Raw genomic sequence first — 19189 nt, forward strand, 5'->3', positions numbered from 1 at the left:
GGCCTCCACTGGTGCAGCTCAAGGCCATGTCCTCTCATCCTAACGCCAGTTGCCTGGGAGAAGATACCAAACCCCACCTGGCTCCAGCCTCCTTTCAGGTGGTTGTTCAGAGTGTTAAGGTCTCCCCTGAGCCTCCTTTTCTTCAGGCTAAACACCCCCAGCTCCCTCGGCCGCTCCTCAGCAGACTTGTGCTCCAGACCCTTCCCCAGCTCCCTGTCCTTCTCTGGACATGCTCTTTCTTGTAGTGAGGGGCTCAGAACTGGACACAGCACTTGAGGTGTGGCCTCATGACTACAAATCCCCTTGTCCAGATCCCTGGTAAATATATTGGCTGGGACTGGCCCCTGTACTGAGCCCTGGGGAACACCATTGGTGTCCAGCCACCATCTGGATCTAACTCCATTCACCACCACATTTTTTTACCCTGTGTACCTGTCCAGGCCATGAGCAGCCAGTCTCCCCAAGATAATTTTTTGGATCTTGCACTTCTGCTGTTTCCTTACAAGTACTTCAACAAATTGTATGAATGAATATCACAGTGATTTGAAATCATGCTTTTGATTTGAGAGATCTTGAGTTTGTTCAGATGCTGGTATATTTTTGAAGCCACAATTAATTATTCATGCAGTAAGGTCGGTTCCAGTATCTTAATGATGCTGATGTGCTTAGTACATTTCCCTCAGACTGTGGACTGGATGCCTCCTGTCTCTACCCACTTAGGTGTGCCACTAGAAGTTATCATTCTGAATCATCCATTGCCACTCTTGAGCTTGGGAGCCTTTCTCCTGAAACTCCCAGTAGAGCTGCTCATGAAAACATGCACAAGCCCTGCTTTCGTTAGGATGATCTAAATGGGGTTAAGCAGTAGGTATTTGCTGATCCAGCTCATTTTGACAAAAGCCTTTCAGACCATGTTTATGTGAGCAGACAGATTTAGGAAATATTTTCTGTCAAAGGAGCACTGATGAGCTGCAAAGGCTTGAGCTGGTGAATGTGTCCTTTTTCACTAACACAAAGTTTTGAAGCTTTGTCTCTCTGTTACATCTTCAGTGTACTGCAGTGGTGCTGATGGTGTTGAATTGGTACTGATTAAATTAGTCCTGTAAGAGAAGAAATCAATCAGTACTTCTCTATCAATTTGTGTAGTACTGTAGCTGTTACTTGAAAGGGATGCAAAACTCCATGCTTGAAAATTGGATAGTTGCTTAAAACAGTGTGTAAACCAAAATTTTAAGGTGTTGAATAACATGATATTCAGTGTTCAGTTAGTAATGCCCAGTTTGGGAATACTTACTGTATTTTCAAAAATGTGGATTTAAGTATATAATAGATATATTTCAGTATACTTTCAGTATATGTAAGTAAAATCCATGGCAGATTTGTAGGGTTGAATTCTGATTTTTTTGGGGAGGATATATTTTATATATCACAATTCAGAAATAAACTGATTGCTTTAGTGGGGTAGAAGGAATTTATTTTCCCATACAAGGTAATACCTCTAGAATGTTGAAACTAAATCAGTGGAATTTTAGGAACACAGTTATTTGTTGGAAAACTAGCCTGTGATATTTTGTTCAAAGCTCAAGTTTTAAAACCTGGTACTGGATAATGGTAAATGAAATGCAAAATGCTAAATATACCTTCCTGATCATTGCTGGGTTATGGTTTATTTATGTCTGTGTGCTACTAATTAAATGTTGAGCATCAAAAATTAAACAATGAGCTTTAAAATGTCAACAATAGCTTAAAAACTATTTTCTATATGCTTACATAATATCTTAGGGTAAGCTTTAATGGTTTGGAAAACAATAGGGAAAAATGCAGACGTTGTCAACATGTCATAGTTTTTAAAGCATAGTTACAAGTTGGAATTTTAAGGGATTAAAACACTAAAGAGAAGCTGCTAGCATTTAGTGGTGCAGCATCAGCAATATTTTTATATATGCATGGAGTCTCAGTTCAGCATTTAAACTGATTTTACAGTAAGTAAAATAAAATGCTTTCCGGTTTAATGAAATAGTTTTATGCTCCTATGTTAAACCTTTATGATTTGCTTCTGTACATCAGCTGTTATTTGCATTTCTCTTGCAATCACAGGATATATATATAGACCTGCTCAGAATGTGTGCTGTTAGTTACTTTGAAACCTCATTAAAATTATCCTGGAGGTGACTTTCAGTTCCTGAGGTTTGGAATATGTTATTAGAGTTTTTGAGGAAAGACAGTTTGAAAGAGCCAAGTACTGGGAAGCAGCAGGCTATGCAGAATAAAATAATTCAGTTTGAGGCAAAGATTTGCATTTTATTAGCACTTCCTTAAAGTTTTGCCTTTTAATTTGAAACTAAAATTTAGTGTTGAATGATGAATTACACTTGAAAGTGAAAGTTTCATGGAACCAGGTGTTGGTTTTAGTTTTGTTTTTTAGGAAACCATTAAGAAATTATATAAATAAATAATTAAAACATGTTTAGCAGCTGCCTCAACCATATTTTTCTGGATGTTGATGTTGAATAGGACTATTTTGGGGGTTGGTGTGCTTTGAAAATGGGTGGTGTCAAACCAGAGCCTCCAGGATCATTGGAAAATGTCACCTGCATGAACATGTGTGTGTATAATAAGTTTGTGGTAGGCTTCTGTTCTCTTGTGACCTGAATAGCTGGATCAGTTTCTACGCAGGAATTGAAGGGGAGGGAATAAAGTGAAAAAAAAGCTAGGAAAGGTAACAAAAGTTCTGGAAAAACACTCAGAAATCTCCCAAACCGAGATGTGCTGTACTTGTTTAAGAAGGATCAGAGGCAGAGCTTGGGCACATGACCCCAAGCGACTCAATGCAAATGAGGAAGCGTATCCTCAGGTTTTTGGCACAAAGAGTTCCTCGCTGTTCGAAGCATGCTATCAGCTAAACCAGTTCTGGATGCAGTGCAGGCTTTGGCAGCAGAAGAAATGCTTGGGTACTCTCTGAAGATTGAAGGCGATGAGGTAAGTTATGGCTTAAAAGGAGTTGAAAGTGAAGAATCCAAGCTGAGTCAGTCATGTCGATTGTGATAGTATTACATAATATAAATTTTTTTCAAGGTTATGAAAAGGAAAATAAATGTGTGTACTTTATCGTGTTTCTCCTAGCTGATGCTGATAAAATGTATTATACCAGTGTGATGAAAATACTAAATTATTGAAGATATAAGTTTTAACACTGTATAAAATCTATTCTGCTCTGTTTGCATGTTTTTCCCCTTTGTAGGCTAATCAGAAGTCAAACTCAGTATATAAGGTGCTGATCTTGTTCTGAAAGTAAAAGTGTAAATATTTTTCCTGCATGTAATGAATGTAATTTCATGAATAATAGAAAATGTTTCTTTGTGTTTCAATTTTGTATATGCAAAATGTTGCTAATAACGAAGGGCTTGACAGTCTGCTCACTGGATTTGTTCTGGAGAGAAAACTTTGAAGAAGTATTTTAATGCAAAACAAAGCCATTTATTTAACAAAAGCCTTGCTTACATGAAACTGCATGTTCTGAACAGACTATTGATTAAATTTATATCATTTTATGTTATGACTGTGGCTGCTTTGAAATCTCCAAGCCTCACATTACTTTCCTAGGTTTTACTGATGTAGAAATACGTCCTTTATATGCACATAGAAATTAGGGTTGATGATACTTTTCCTACTGTAATGCTTGTGGGAAAACTTGAAAAAAGCTTTGTCTCCTTATGTGGAGTATCAGCCATGTACATGCTTAGAATAATTTTTTGTGGTCTGATTTCTTAAGTGGGAAAAGAGTTAAACTGAATCACAGATGAACATCAGATGTGATCCCCAAGAGCTGTGGTTTAGAGTAATGAGAATATTTCTCTTTGAGGCAAAAATCAGTTTTCAATCTGTGTTTTAAATCTAAAATTACATTTTTCTACATCCCTCCAGGCAGATCTCTTTATCCTGATATGTGCTTTTCATGGTTTAATTTTTCTGTCTTCTGAGAAAAAGTTAAAGTTTGACCAAGAAAGCTCTTCTTCTACATGATGTTAGAATAACTTACCTTCCTAAAGGCTGTACTGCCAAAAGAACCTTTTTTCAAATCTCATTCCTTTTTATCTTCTGTAGAGACTTGCTTTTTTAAGAACTGGTCACTTTTCCTTTTGGAAGTTGTTCATAACTTGAAATGCAAAGAATTCCAAGTTGATAAAAGATAGGAATAACAGATTAAAAATAGTGTTCAGACCTCCCCTTTTTGCTCTCTTTTTTTAAAATGCATACATACACTTTTAAAAGCTAAAAAGCTTCCTAGCTGTCCTTTTTGATAGAATTTTGTAGCAATCTTTTTATAAATCTTACTGACTAGAAACAACTACATTTTTTTTCCTTATAGTGAATTATTTTCTTGAAATGACATGGATTTTTGCTGAAGATCTAAAACAAGTGTTAAGATGTCAGTTTTTAATTTGAAATGGTATTAAGTAATCTGGAGTTCAGCTATTTAGAGAATTAACAAATAGAGATATAGCTATGAGTTTATTTCTCTTGCTAAGTGAATAAATTCATAAATATCTGTTTATACACTAGGATGTTATCCTGATGTTTAAATTCCAATTTGTTGAACAGAATTATTTCTGTGTTTATCTGTGGTCTTCCTCTTCCTGCATAAATATCACAGAATTGACTATCAAAATGTTTCTCATGGTCCAGAACTTGCCAAAATGTTGAATTTATGATGCAGACTGTGTCAAGCTCTTAGCTGTAGTATTCTGAGTTTACATGTATAACTGTTTATGATTTTGTTGCATTTACTAGGTTTGCTGGGATGGGTAATCTTCTTAAGGTCCTTACCAGGGAAATTGAAAACTATCCACATTTTTTCCTGGATTTTGAAAGTAAGTTCAAACAATTACAAGACAATGAGAAAATCTTTTCCTTGACTTAGCAGCAAACTGAGGAAAAACTTTTAAAATCTGATTGCTTACAGTGTGTATTTTCCAGCACAACCAATCTGTCCAAGTCCTTGTCTCTAAAATAATTTGTTCACTCAGGACTCCTTTTCTCTTCCTTTTCTATTTTTCAGGAACCAAATGGGAAATCTTTTAAAAGTTCTCACTTGCACAGAGCTTGATCAGGGGCCAAATTTTTTCCTTGACTTTGAAAGTGAGCAAAGCTTCTTGCCTGGCTTGCCTTCTTTGCTTATTATTTCCTAATAAACTGCATGTGCTTATGCATCGTAAAGCAATTCAAAAGGGATTTGCAAACAAATCAAATTAAACTTCAGTAGAATATTACTTTCTGATATTTATAAAACCATACAAAATTACTTCATTCTGAGCAGAGAAAAGGGCAGAGGCAGATATGCAAGTAAAATCCTATCTTGAATTAAATTCAAAACATTTATGAGCCATTGTTAAACTTACATATGAATGAACTCAACCTCAGCTTTCTTTTACAAATCAGGGTTAAAAAAATTATGATTCTTTCTTGAATGGAAATACATGTGGAAATAAAAAGCTGGAAAAAAAAAAGCAGTCGAGGTGGAACTATTTTTGCTTGGTTTGGTGATGATTTAGCTGGGTTTATAGTTTCTAAAAAGTAGTGAAATGGTCAAAGTATATGTGCTTGATTGCATCTCTCTAAATGGTTATCAGTTATCAGGCATGGTTATCAGTTGCAGAACAATGTTTCCCATTCCAGTTCTTTTGTCACATCCATATTTGATCCAAAGCTGTTTTCACTTTTACTGACTACAGTTCCCTGCATCTACTTCTAGACACTGTCACCAAATCCTTTAATATGGGTTTAATCTCTCTTCACCACATACATGAAATGTGTTTTATTTGAAACACGAACAGTGTGTGATGTTTTCTCTCTTAATACCTCTGTTCTAAAAAGAAAAAAAAATAAGCCAACCAAAAAGGTTTTGGAAAATCTAATGTTTTTAAAATATCTTCCTTTTGTAGCATGGTTTAAAAGAGCGTTTCAGGTGATTAGACACATATTTTGTCATCTTGAAATAGTTTTGTTCTTTCATAATTTATTCCTGAATTATTTTCTGAAAGAAGTAACTGGCATGTTATGAGCATGCATGTCTGTGTACATTCAGAAGCACTGCTTCAAAAAGTCATTTAAATACATATTTAAATCTGATGAAATTGTTCAAGCATGCATTCTTAGATGAGAGCTAGAATGTATGACTAGAACTGTGCACATACCTTAATCTTCTCATCTAGAGCTTAATTACCTCATTATGAAAAATTAGTTTTGAAAAATGAAAAAAAGGTTAATTGGTTAGTTCAGGTTTAGGAGGAGCCCTATCCCTTCTTCTCTGTCTATATAATTTGAAAACATTGCTGTCATCCCAGGATGTCAAACCTCTAGCCAAACCACCACTTAATTTTTTTCCACCAAACTTTTGAGAGCCTTGGCAGTGCTCTGTGGCTTTGCCAAGCTATTGTGAAAGCTTTCAGCTGCTCCGAGCTTACAGGTTTAATCAGCCCCATTGTGTCCTTGTTGGCAAGAAAGTGTTCCTGACCCAGGCTGCAGGCTTGGCAGGAAACAGCTGCTCTGGCAGTGGGGAACCTTGGTAGAAGTGGTGGTGAGAGGGGGAAATACCAAATTTGTTGCCTTGGCAGTGAAGGTTGTTTTTCTTTCCAAAAGCACGTGGCCAGGAACTGAATGAAGTACCCTCTCCCGCAGGAGATGCCAGTGGTTAGGGCACACTAGTCAGGCACACTACCTGGAGAGAAACAAAACTGTCATCTCCAAATTTCAGAGAATTTCATGCTTGTAAGTCCAAGAGGTTTTTAGTGACACAAAATCTGTATTGGCTCAAAGGGATGTGACTAAAAAAGGGCTGTGGTTTTGTGCTTTGGTCTCCTGTAACTGGCAATTGTGCAGTGGAAAAGAACACTCTGAGTGAGCGGACATGGAGCAGAGTCTGGTGTGCGTTTACTGGACATGTGGCTTTGTGTGGCCTGAGCTGTCAGTTTGAGCTCATGGGTGAACATGGTCACTACACTTGGCCATTCAGAGGATGACAGGTGTGCTGAGCTGATGTGTTTACTGTATTCATTATTTGCATCAGCATCTTGCTTTTTAGTTTCTGTGGGCTTTTTCATTAGCTGGCTACCAAAAAAAAAGAAAGAAAAAAAAGTTTTACAATCCTTTCTTTTCCCCTACCTTCATGCAGCTGTCCACATTGTCAGTTGCAATTCTTTTTGACACCTAACATCATTCTTCAATCCAAACTGGAAATCAAGTTTTGTAACTCCATGGTCATGGTCATACTTGAAAAAACTTGAATCCAGCATTAATTTTAGTTAATGCTGTATAGCAAAAGCAGTTCTGTTTGCTCCCCAGTACTCATTTTAGAGTTGGGCAGTTATGCTGGGTCTGTGTGGAGAATAACATTCTCCATGCAGGTGGAAAGGCCTTTTCTTTAAAGGGGTATTGCAGAATTAATGCATTCAGCCAAATTACTCTTTTTTAAGGTCTACTGAAAGGTTTGAATAGAGAAAAATAATTTCATCCTTATTGGAAAGTGCACCATTTTGCTTTTTACACTTGGATCTTGATGGGAGTATTTTTAATCAAGCTACTACTTCTTGGTTTGATTATATATCATTTACTTTACCGTAATTCCTTCTTAGTGCTCAGCTTGAAAATCATGTTAGGAAAAGTGAGTGCCTGGCAGATCTTCAGAGTGGCAAGTCTTAAGAGTCTGTGGCTTTCAGGATTTCACATCAAATTCTCTTGAAATGGATTTGTCAGTTTTGTCAATCCAAGAACTGTTTTGTACTTTAAATGTTGACCTTATTTAAATTAGTTGCAGATAAATTAATTCTGGGTATTTGAGCTCTTTCTGTACCATCTTAAAATTGCTCTTTTTTGTAGAAAATACATCGTCAGATCACGGCTGCCATTTTCAGGCAAAGTAAACAAATAATTCCACATGAATTCTTGGAAATAATTTGAAAGTTGAGGCAACAATTTAACTTGAATCTAAAAGACTAAAGCTTATAGATTATTTGAAGATGTCCTTAAGTGACACCTACAGTCCCATCCTCTCCACAAATACTTTTTATAAGATTTTTCTAACCTTAATGTGAGCAGGGTTTTTTTTTTTGTTTGTTTTCTTTTTGGTTTTTTTTTTACTGTTAGCTAGGTGGATTTCACTTGAGCCTAGTTAAATCTCTCTCATCCCCTTCAAGAATCTTATTTTCTAGGATTCCCAACATCCCCAGAAAGATTAATGAAATTTTCAGTTATTATTCATGTACCATTAAAAGGGTCTATTATTAGAATGTGTCTGGCAGCAGAGCAACTGCCTGCTTTTCACATAATGGGCTATTAATTAATACTCTTGTTGCACAGGCAGCAAGGCTGAGGATATAATCTGGGTCCAGCCTGTGGGAGGTTGTACTCAGTTCCCGAGCTGTGGAATGCCCTGGGGCAGATACTGCAGCTCAGTCAGAGAGGTGCTGTGTGTCCATCCCCCATCCACCACAGAGCTGAAGCTGGGCACTGACCTCCCTGGCACAGCACCCTGCCTGGAGCCAGTATTAACAATTTTGTGAGCTTTGCTTTATTCTAGCTAGTTTAGAAACAGTGACATTAAAAAATCCCATGTAGCCTGGATAGGGTACTCTTTCAATCCAATACTGGAGATTCATTAATGCATGGAGTGGAGCAGGCTCTGGTACCCTCTAAAGTGCATTACTCACTGTAATTATAATGCCTTTGCTCATTTCTGAGCTTTTATTTAATTTTGTTCCAGATTAGCATGTAAAAAAATCATTGTCATGGTGACATATCTGAAATAGGACTTTAGCATTATGCAGTTAAATATGTAGACTGCTCTCTAACTTGCTGACTGAGGAATTAGTTGCCCTGTTCAGCAGTGGGCAGGACAAGAAAAGCTGAAAGCAGAACCCATGAAAGCTCGTGTTTAACTCGTTTCTTTTGCTATGCTGTGGAGGCCAGAAGAGCGTGGTATTTTTACGACAAATAGATTCTACATTCACTGAAATGGAAGAACTAACCAGCCTCAGTGGGAATCTTCTTAACCACCTAAGGGTAGAATGAAGTTCTCAGCTTTTGTTCTGCATTTCAGATTCAGAAAGGGTGTGTGAGTTGGAAGTGCTTCTTGTAGTCCTGTTGTTAGTACTCTTCATAGTACTCTTCTTTCTTCATTAAAATTGATTACTGAGGTATTTTTGTACTTCATTTGGTATTGGTAAAGGCATCACATCCTTTCTATATTTAGTCTTATCCTATGAATACTAATGTTTTACCTATCTAGAAGTTTCTGTGTTTGTTTCTAATGCACATTTGGTGAAGGATGAGGTAGATAACTAACCCTAACTAACTCTGTCAGGAGGATTTTCTGAAACAAATGACAAGTATTTTGGTAAGAAAATAATCATGGCTCCACTTTCATGCCCCAGCATTCACCTGAAATTCTTAATGCACCCACAAATGAACAGTATTGCGTCCAGGTTTCCTCTTGTTCTTTGTGAAGTCTGAAGTTCCATCCAAAACATGGCATAGGCCATGTGTAAATGTGAAAAAGAGCATGTGTTCATTGGAATGGATGAATTATCATGTCCTGGTTATTTCTGATGGAGCCAGTGGAAGTGTATTTCCAGATCTAAAATTTTCAAATTTGCTGGTAGAATCTATATATGGGAGATTCAGGCCTCATCTGACTCTTGCATTAATTTGATACAGGATTCATGTAGTTGTTTGATTTAGGGTTCACATTAGAAACATTTGTCCAAAGGCAGGTAAAAGGGTTTTCTATTTTGTCTAAAGACAGAATGCTCCGATTGCTAATCCTGAGCATTCTAAAAACTCAGCCTTGAAATGCAGTGAGTCTGGCCATTATGGTAACTTGCTACTGAGGGAGTTTGCATTCACATGGGTTGGCCAGTGGAAGTGGTTTCATTTATGAATGGGCTCAGGTTTCTGAAGCTCATGCTGGTTCTTTGGCAGTGTGGGGATAAGAGGTGAGCATGGCCAACCAGTGATTCCACACCATGGTTCAGGACTGGCATTGTTTAATTCAGAGCAGAGAAACAAGCTTTGGTTTCATTGAAATAGCAAGCCAGTTCTAAAAGTCAAAATCTGTCATGAAGAAGTCTCGATTCCTTTTAGTTGTTGCTGCTATTATTATTATTATTGTTGTCGACAGTAAGATGAAATTGTTTTCAAAGTGACCCATTTCAGTTATTGTAGCTGACCATTTTTGGCAGGATCTTCTTGTAAAATCCCTTTTGAAAAATGGCCATGGTCTTATCAGAACATCTGTTTGCATAACTTCTATTTCATAAGTAAGTGCATGGTTTTTTTTTTTTAAAAAAGAAGCCTGAGTCATCCTCCCTACCTTTCCTTTTAAGCTAAGTACTTCCAACATAAATATAAACCGCTTCTGCAAGTGCAAGCTAAGCCTGCTGCTCTGGAGCCTTTGCAGCCCTCTTCCTCTCCCTTCCCTTTCTTTCCCTCTTCCACACACCTACCTTGCTCTTGCTTCTACTCTATCTCCAGGTGCTGGGATACTACAGAAAGTTCAATGAGTTTCAAATATTCCTCCTTCCACCAACTTCCAAAAGATGAATTGGGAACTTTTGAAAAAGACTTACAATAAAGGATGTTACTAAAAGCCTTTTTGAAGTTCCAAAGTGCTCGGCAGTCTATAGCATTTGCATCCCCCTTAAGCACTAGTACTTTTAAAGCAAATAAATTGTAAAAATTAACATAGAAGTACCTTGTTAACCAACAAGGTTAAACAAGATGCTTCAGGTTACCTGCACATGCAAATTTGACATTCATGAACTGCGCTAACAAGTTATTTATTCTCTTTTGGGTTAGTATTCACTGAAATGTTGCTTTCATTATCTTAACTAATAAAATATAGATACTGATTTTTATGTGACTCCCACCTTCCCCTGCTCTGTTGTTGTATGGTGTGTAACTGTTTCTCAGGATCACTGCTTTCCTCGTTAAAGTCAGAAGATTTTTCGGTTTTGCTTCTTTATCACAATATGGCAAACACTTTATGGTATGTACCTGAGATTTCTTGCAGCTTGAGGAAAGAACCAGTCTGGAACACTGTAAATTTAAAGTGACTGATGGGTCAGTTCAACTGCCATGTCCCAGATGGGATTTTTCCCTTCGGTGCTCCTTTCCCTCACTTTTTGAAGGATAGTGGAATTTTTTAGTTACATGAAATATTTTGGCTATAAAACCCAACTAAGTAAGCCCAGTTTATATTTATTTTCATGTTTTAAATAAGAGAAAACTTCCAGAACAAAAGGAAAGTCCAATCAGTGTTGTGTGCCCAGTCTCACAGTACTCATAGTGCCATAGGAATATGGGAAGGGTTTTAAGTGTGAGTTGCTTTGAAGCTACAGACAGTTAAATCTCATTTACATTTGTGTCCTGCTTGTGCAAGGTCCATAGGTAACTTCATACATTTAAACAAATTATCCTAACCTGAAACATCATGGAGAGAATGCCTGTTTTCCATATACTCCAGTGTGAACCAGTTCATTTGTTTCTAATGGGGACTGGGTAAATTAATCCCATACTGGTACATGGGTAGAAAACTCTGTCAGTTTTCTTAAGGAGAGTGAGACAACTAAATAGAATAGGTGTTTTTAATATTTCTTGTCTATTAATGTAGACATGAATACAGTAGCTCATCCTAGTTGGTGAGTTTTGAACTGAACTTACCTCACTGCTTTGAATTCAAACACATAGTCTTTAAGTTCTAAGATTCAACTTCAAGGTAATTTTTTCTTTCATAAAAATTAACATTCTATCTTTAGAAGCTAAAACAAATCTAAGAGAAGAAATAGTTGTGTCTCTGTAGAGATCTCATTGTTCCTTAACATATAGACTGCAATCCCATATGTAGGTCATCCAGTCTTTGGTCAGTGCCTGTCATCTTTATGTTTTAAAGCAAAAGAAGACAGAATATCTCTACCTTTTCTAATGTGTCAGTGTTCTGGGGATAACATCACTCCCTGGTGTGACACTGCTGTGTAAATCCCATAGGAAGAGATTTGAATAGGAAAATTGATCTAATTTCAAATGTCATTTCTCTCAACAGTAAAGGTCTCCAGGTCACTCACACCCTGAAAACTGATAACTGGCAGAGCTGGATTTATTTTAGTGGCAGGAATGATCCCTGACATACATAAGAAAAAAATTATTTTTAATAGTTCTGTATCTGTTTTACAAAAGGAGAAATAAATTACCCTGGTTGAGGAAGCCTGGAGGAAAGTCAAAGTGGAGCAATATCCTACTGCTCTATCCATTGAAAGGCCTGATTTTATCCCCAAGCTGCAAGAAAAGTGAGCAATTCTTTGTAATTGAGCCATGGAGCTCATGAAAGAGAGGGACTGATGCATTATCCTATTTTCTAATAACATTGCTTTATGATACTTCTGCTCTTTAAAATGCTGCATTATGACAAGAGGCATTATGAGCCAGAGCATACAAAAACTGTACTGTTCTTCCTTGCTATAAAAAGCAGAAGCTTGGATGTTAGTAGAATGGCTGTATAATTGTATATTTGGAAAAAAAGCTACATCAGAATGGAGTTACACATACTCAAGCTGCATATGGTATTGTTAAGTAGAACTGTGTAATCTTGCCATTTGTACTGCAGCTTCCTTTTGACTTTGTGTGTTTTGCTTTTCTCTTTCTTAGATGCACAGCCCACGGATGGAGAAAGGGAGGTCTGGAACCAGATCAGTGCAGTTTTACAGGACTCAGAAAGCATGCTTGCAGACCTTCAGGCTTACAAAGGAGCTGGACAAGAAATTAGAGATGTATGTTTATTAATGACAGTTCTTTAGAAGCAAAATCAGGCAAAACTCGGATGTGTTCCTTGCTTCTGTTCTCTATCCAAACACATTCTATGAAGTGAAAATCTCCTTAAAATGTATTTATAAAATACATACCAGATTATGCATAACATTCAGTATAAAGCTCTAGCTTGAAATCATTAAAAGGTGGCTGTTGGAACTTATTTTGGGTTTTCTGTTAGTAATTAGTTACTGTTTTTCACTTCAAGAAACACCATTTCATATTCCTTGTTTCATGTATCTCATGGCAGAAGTCAAATTTGAGGACATGGAAGAAGTAATACTCAGGTGTCAGAAATACATGATACAGATAGTTCTATTCTGTACGTGGAATAATGAACCTCAGTAAATTATAACTTCACATCCACTTTAGAGGCATCTTATTCTCTGAAACTGGTCCTGAAATACACTTCTGAACTGTAACTTAGAATTTTTCTCAGGTGACCAAAACTTTTCCTGCATCAGATTTGTGGATACTCTTAGTGTGAGATGTTGCTTACTTAAAAACCTCAACATGTTGAAGTTCTCAAAAGCATTAAAACCTGAAAACAAAGACAACTTTTGCAGCCACTAGTTACACAAAAGGTTTTACCTCATGCTTTTACAGTAGTTTTGCTCCCAAAAGAATATGTTAGAACATATTTCTATGTGTCAGTGGTTCATTGTAATGAATGATTTTGAAACAGTAAGTTACAGGGGGAGAGGGAAGGTGAAAAACATGATATTTTTTTGAATCCTATGCAATGTAATTTCTCAGAATTCTGTGTTTTACAATACTTTTTAAAATAATGTAGGACAATTCCAAACCACCTCCTGCTTGTTATTTATCACTGGTCTTTACAGTAATATTTTCATTTCAGGCAATACAAAATCCCAATGATATCCAGCTGCAAGAAAAAGCATGGAATTCAGTCTGTCCCCTGGTTGTAAGGCTAAAGCGCTTTTATGAGTTTTCACTCAGATTAGGTGAGCCCTGTTTTAGTACCTCTGTTTTATAGTTTTTTTAATAGATAATGACAGAGGAAGTTTTGTCTTTCCACAAACTTTTTAAAGACTTTTATAGTTAATATTATTTCTGTTTGATATCAGTTTGACATTTAACTGCAATTGCATTTATCAAGGCATCTCTTTAATCTTAACTTCATATTTCGTTAGTCTATATTACCTAAATAGCATACAAGCAAAAAACATGATAAAACTACAATTTTTCTCTATTTCCTGCCACGTTTCTGCACTTCTCTAGTCCATGTTGGACTAATGCAATTTATTTTTTGTAATCTGGATCCCCTGAAGCTTTAAAAGGAACGTAAGCCAGTCATATTTTGAGACTTTTTAAAAGCAGGGATAATGGGGAAAGTGTATCAGTAAACTCTCTCACAGGGTAAAAATCCAAAGTTGGATGTGTTGTACACTGACTTTGTCATCCCAACAAACACAGAAGGTGATGTAATTACTCTTTGAATTAGCACTCTGTAATGAAAAGATATGTATGAAGTGAGAAGGCTCCTAGTGCAAGGAGTTTCTTCTACAACATCCTCTAACTATGTCTTCCACTTTTTGAGTTATGCTAGTAATTACAGGCACAGAAGCTGATTTATATTGCTATCAGTGCCTAAGAGTACACTTCTAGTAACAGAGATGCCAGAATAATCTCTATACTGAGCTTATGGCTAATTGAGGAGGATGAAAGTGCTGAATATCTGAATGCAAGAAAAATGCCTCCTCTAGATTTTTTTATAAGGATCCCAGATAAAGAGTGACAAAAATGGAAAATAATTCAGTGATACAAAATGGAGAGAAAATGGCAGAGCCTGAAGAGGCAGGTGTCTTTAATTAATGCTTCTCACTTCAGAATAGTAAGAGAAAACGTGTTTAGGGCTTGGCATGTTTGGAGGGTTTCTTTCCTTCAAATACAATATTTTTAGATATGTAGTTAAAACTTGGTGTGGACTGACTACAATTTGTGCTTCTGATTTTTATTCAGAGAAAGCCCTGCAGAGTTTACTGGAATCCTTGACATGCCCTCCCTACACTCCAACTCAGCACCTGGAACGGGAACAGGCTCTAGCAAAAGAGTTTGCAGAAATCTTACATTTTACTCTTCGTTTTGATGAACTTAAGGTTAATAAAATCTTTCAGTGTATGTTGATTGTTGCTGTGTATTTTGAACCAAAACTGATTATTTCCTGTTTCTCTTCCTGGAAGATGAGAAACCCAGCAATTCAGAATGACTTCAGTTATTACAGGCGGACAATAAGTCGCAACCGAATAAACAACATGCATGTAAGTAAACAAACTCTGGTGTGCTGCACACAGTGAGGTATTTATTTATCAGGATGCATTTATGCCATTTTTGGTAAAGTTTTTGCTTATGATTCAGTAGCTGTCATGTTCTTTCCTTCACACTGAGAGTTAATCAGCAGTCCAGATGAAGTGATTAGAGAGGACTATTCAAGTAACAATCTGCTTTCTGACATGAGCATGTACTGCATCTTTTTCTTGCTGCTGGCAAGATTTTAAAGAGCTTTACTGACTATTTTTTCTCCTTTTTTATCAGCTAGACATTGAGAATGAAGTGAACAATGAAATGGCCAATAGGATGTCCCTGTTCTATGCGGAGGCCACACCAATGCTGAAAACCCTCAGTAATGCAACAACACATTTTGTATCAGAAGTATGTAAAAGGGGAGAAGGGTCTAACACAGACATTCTTGATTTTAATTTTACAAGATAGTTTACTGAACACTGCCTTTTTCTTACCCTTCCAGAACAAAACATTACCAATTGAAAATACAACGGACTGTCTAAGTACTATGGCCAGTGTATGTAAAGTCATGTTGGAAACACCGTAAGTTTTAAATCTTGGGGGGTTTGTATGATAGAACTTATATTTTAATTAGCCACCTGGGATAATACATTCTTTTCCAAGTGAATTCCTGTATCTTTGCCTTAAGTTGTTACTTCTTTTGTACAAAAAGCATGGCCTGGTGTTAGAAAGCCATGCCTCCTGTTCTTACCACCTTATGATCTTTCATTAGTCAGTGCTGAGTTCTGCTGGGGAGAGCTTACATGGTCAGCCTGCATTTCACAAAAGGTTAAAATACAGTGTAATAATCTTATGCACTCGCAGGCTTCAGTGTCTGTGTCTGGTCTAACCAGGGCAAAAGGCCTCCTGCTTGCCCATGCTGCTCACTTATTAGCACACAGAGGGCAAGATTTTGCCTCTTCCAGGCAGTACTGTGTTTTTATTAAATACACAGGGGCTATTTCAAGGATCATTTTTTTGGATGCAACGGTCTTATTCTAGATACAAAAAAAATCAGTTGTATGAATTTCCATTCATATAAATTCATTCAGCTGTACAATTGTGTTCATATCTGCTAGTGTAGGCAGCAAGAGCCAGTAGGGTTCTTTATTGTGCTATGCATTTAGTGGAGTATATTTTAGGTTAGATGTCTCTTCGACTGGAAAACACATATAAGATAGAGTCAAGGTAGTGTTTCTGCCTATGAGTCATTTGTTCATGGAGCCATGTAAAGGGTAGAACTCCTGAGGTTTGTGCTTGTTCATAAAGATTCTGGAGGAGTGTCTGTAGGGGTGGGACTCATCTCACAATCCTGAGACATCATAGAAGTGGTAATTGAAAAGTAGCCTTACGAGTCAGCTCTTTTTTTGGTAAAAGTAGAGAAAAAAGTTGTGAGTCATCTAGAAGACTATCTGATATTTAATTCTAATTGTGGGATAATCAAGCATTTTCACATCAAAATTTCTGTCACTTTTGAGTCTGTTCATGTTACAGTGCTGTGGAAGAATAAAAGTTGAAGTTATTGTAAACTGAGAGGTACTCCAATACACAGAGAGAGAGAGAGAGAGAGCATGACTGTTACAATCCATCTTGGTGAAGCCCTGAACTTCCCAGCTGCTGAACTTGGGTCCCACTGGACTATTCCAAAGTAGGAATTTAAGCAAAAACAGTAGCTTTCCTTTGAGGCCCTGGCATGTGGTGTTTCTGAGATTAAACTGAAGTGTTTCAGATCAGTCTCCATTATATTTCATTAAGTTTTCTATGAAGCCATCATCACATACATTTTGAGGATCTCAGCTGTGCATGAGTATGACAAGAGGTTTACATCTATTTACTCTCTAACCATTCTTGTAAATTGGCACAGGCTTACAGAATTCACTGATATTCAGAGTCTTACTAATGTGCATCTGCAACCTTAAAATATACTTTTGGTTCAGATTTCATGCACTCCCTGTATAGTTTTTAAAATTGTCTAGTAAAAGGTCTGGAATGTTTATTTCTTTTGTTCTGTCTTCCAGAGAGTACAGGAGTAGATTCACCAGTGAAGAGACCCTTATGTTCTGCATGCGAGTAATGGTGGGAGTTATTATCCTGTATGATCACGTTCATCCTGTGGGAGCTTTCTCAAAGACATCAAAGATTGATGTAAGAGAAGCCTTTCTTTAATACTCTGTAGGTTTAAGTACTAGTCTGCAGCTCTTTTTTAGCACAATCTTATACTTGGTAGAAATAATTTTAATTACTTTTGGATGGCAATTTAGAATTTGTCTTCACCGGTGTTCTTTAATACATCAGTTTGTTTGAAAATAAAATAAGGACCAGCTTTTTTCCTTTTTATTTTCTTCCAGACACAGATAATAATTTTTCTTAGTTACCTCTGCTTTTTTGCCAACTGTATAGTTTGGCTAAAATAATTTTATACTATACCTAGCCTGGAATATGTTCTGTGGTCATAATTTTTTTAAATAATGTAATGTATTGATGCTGAAATGCTCATCTTTGGCAGTAGTTCTCTTGTAAATAAGTAGATATTCAATGTTGTCTGCTTTGTCTGAGATCTGAAGTAACAAAACTGAAATGTTACTGTTGTAATGTTGATAATGAACCTTCAGTTTTATCTTTGGTATGGCCAGTAACAGAGAAATCAATCTTATTTTTCCATTGGAGAAATGGCAAGCACACATGATAAGAGTACTCTTGTCTTTTCTACATGTTTTTACACACCTAAGTCTCACACACCACTTCTTTCAGCAGAAATAAGCTTTTAATAATGAAAAAGATGCCAAGTCTTTCAATTTACAAGAGAGACTTCTTCAAAAGAGAAAAAAAAAACATATATTATTGCTCTCCATGACACTGGGTCTTCCTTAGCATTTTGCATCTGCAGATACGAGAATTTTGCCTCGTCTCCTCTTTGACTCTCTGCAGAGGGAAAGATTTGTCACAGAGGTGAATAGATTTGCTCAAGGTCATGAAACAGATAGAGCCAGGGCCTTGAATGCAGATTTCTTGAATGCTGGTTCAGTCTCTTGCCTACAGAGGCAACACAAATGAAATTCTGATAGGATCAAATGTACACTGTGTATACTTTGTTCCTCACATTTTTCCTAAAGCCCTGTCATCTTACAGGAAAGTTAGGTAGGAGTAAATGGGAGGCAGGAGATGTACGACTCAGTTTTAAAAAACGAGTACACGGTCCCAAATCTTGATTTGCATAATTAGCTCCGTGATTTTTTGTAATTCAAAAAATCTGCTAATGTTTCAGATGATGAGTTTGTTTTACTGTGGTAAACAATTATTTCCTCCAAACTCTTCACTTTAGCCATTCAAGCCATTTCAAGAGAATTTCAGGGACAGTGGAGTATATTACCCTTTCCTTACTCTTTCGAGACTGGAGGCTGTATTTTAAGCTATTAATGACAGTCTCCTAGCTTAGACATCTGTCTTGGTTTGAAAGACAGGTGTCTGCCAAGGAAGATGGGAATCTCCCTTGGAATGGAAGATATGACCCCCTCCCCCTGAATTATTATAACTTTGAAATCAAGTGCAAGGCAAAGATACGGGGAAAGGAATAACAGTTCTTTACTAGTATGTATGTATATAACAAGGCAAGCAAACAACAACAATGGCAGCAAAAACAAACAAAAGAAAAAAACCAGAAACCCCAATAAGCAGTTCCTGCTCTCCAAGCGCTGTTCCCTTGGGTGCAGTTCCGGGCACGGCCGGCAGGGGCGCTGCTGGCTCCTGGCGGGCAGGGCGGGTGCGGTGATTCCTCCGCGCCTGCAGTGGGCGCTGTGGTGTGAGCTTAAGGGGCACATGGCAATGGCGGGAGGGAAAAAAGGCATTTGCACAAAGCCCCGGGGGCAGCGATCCCACTGCCCCAGCAGCTCCTCGGGAGCAGCAAGCTGGAATGGCAGGAAGCAGCACAAGTCCCGGGGTGGCGGAGGAGTTGTATCAGAAACTCTGCAGCTGTAGCTGGACCCACAGGGCGTCCCGACAGGGAGGGGGTGCAGGGCTACAGTGGAGACGC

At 37.4% G+C, this 19189-nt stretch overlaps 1 protein-coding gene across 6 annotated transcripts in view; it reads left to right on the top strand.

Moving 5' to 3' along the window:
* The window catches only part of FAM49A (family with sequence similarity 49 member A), a 39840-nt gene that overhangs the window by 15541 nt on the left and 5110 nt on the right, over nucleotides 1-19189 (top strand). For 3 of the 6 annotated variants that reach the window (XM_005420283.3, XM_031056425.1, XM_031056427.1), the window contains 8 exons: nucleotides 4792-4871; nucleotides 12697-12818; nucleotides 13715-13820; nucleotides 14839-14975; nucleotides 15060-15137; nucleotides 15412-15528; nucleotides 15623-15702; nucleotides 17178-17304. In XM_005420283.3, coding sequence (XP_005420340.1) covers nucleotides 4802-4871; nucleotides 12697-12818; nucleotides 13715-13820; nucleotides 14839-14975; nucleotides 15060-15137; nucleotides 15412-15528; nucleotides 15623-15702; nucleotides 17178-17304 — 837 coding nt within the window. In that variant the 5' untranslated portion in view covers nucleotides 4792-4801. Of the gene's footprint in view, nucleotides 1-4791; nucleotides 4872-5059; nucleotides 5140-12696; nucleotides 12819-13714; nucleotides 13821-14838; nucleotides 14976-15059; nucleotides 15138-15411; nucleotides 15529-15622; nucleotides 15703-17177; nucleotides 17305-19189 lie in introns of those variants that run through there. The other 3 variants (XM_031056426.1, XM_005420282.2, XM_031056428.1) reach the window with 3 other exon arrangements.

This window comes from Geospiza fortis, unplaced genomic scaffold (genome assembly GCF_000277835.1).
Source record: "Geospiza fortis unplaced genomic scaffold, GeoFor_1.0 scaffold81, whole genome shotgun sequence".
NCBI classification, from domain to species: Eukaryota; Metazoa; Chordata; class Aves; order Passeriformes; family Thraupidae; genus Geospiza; species Geospiza fortis.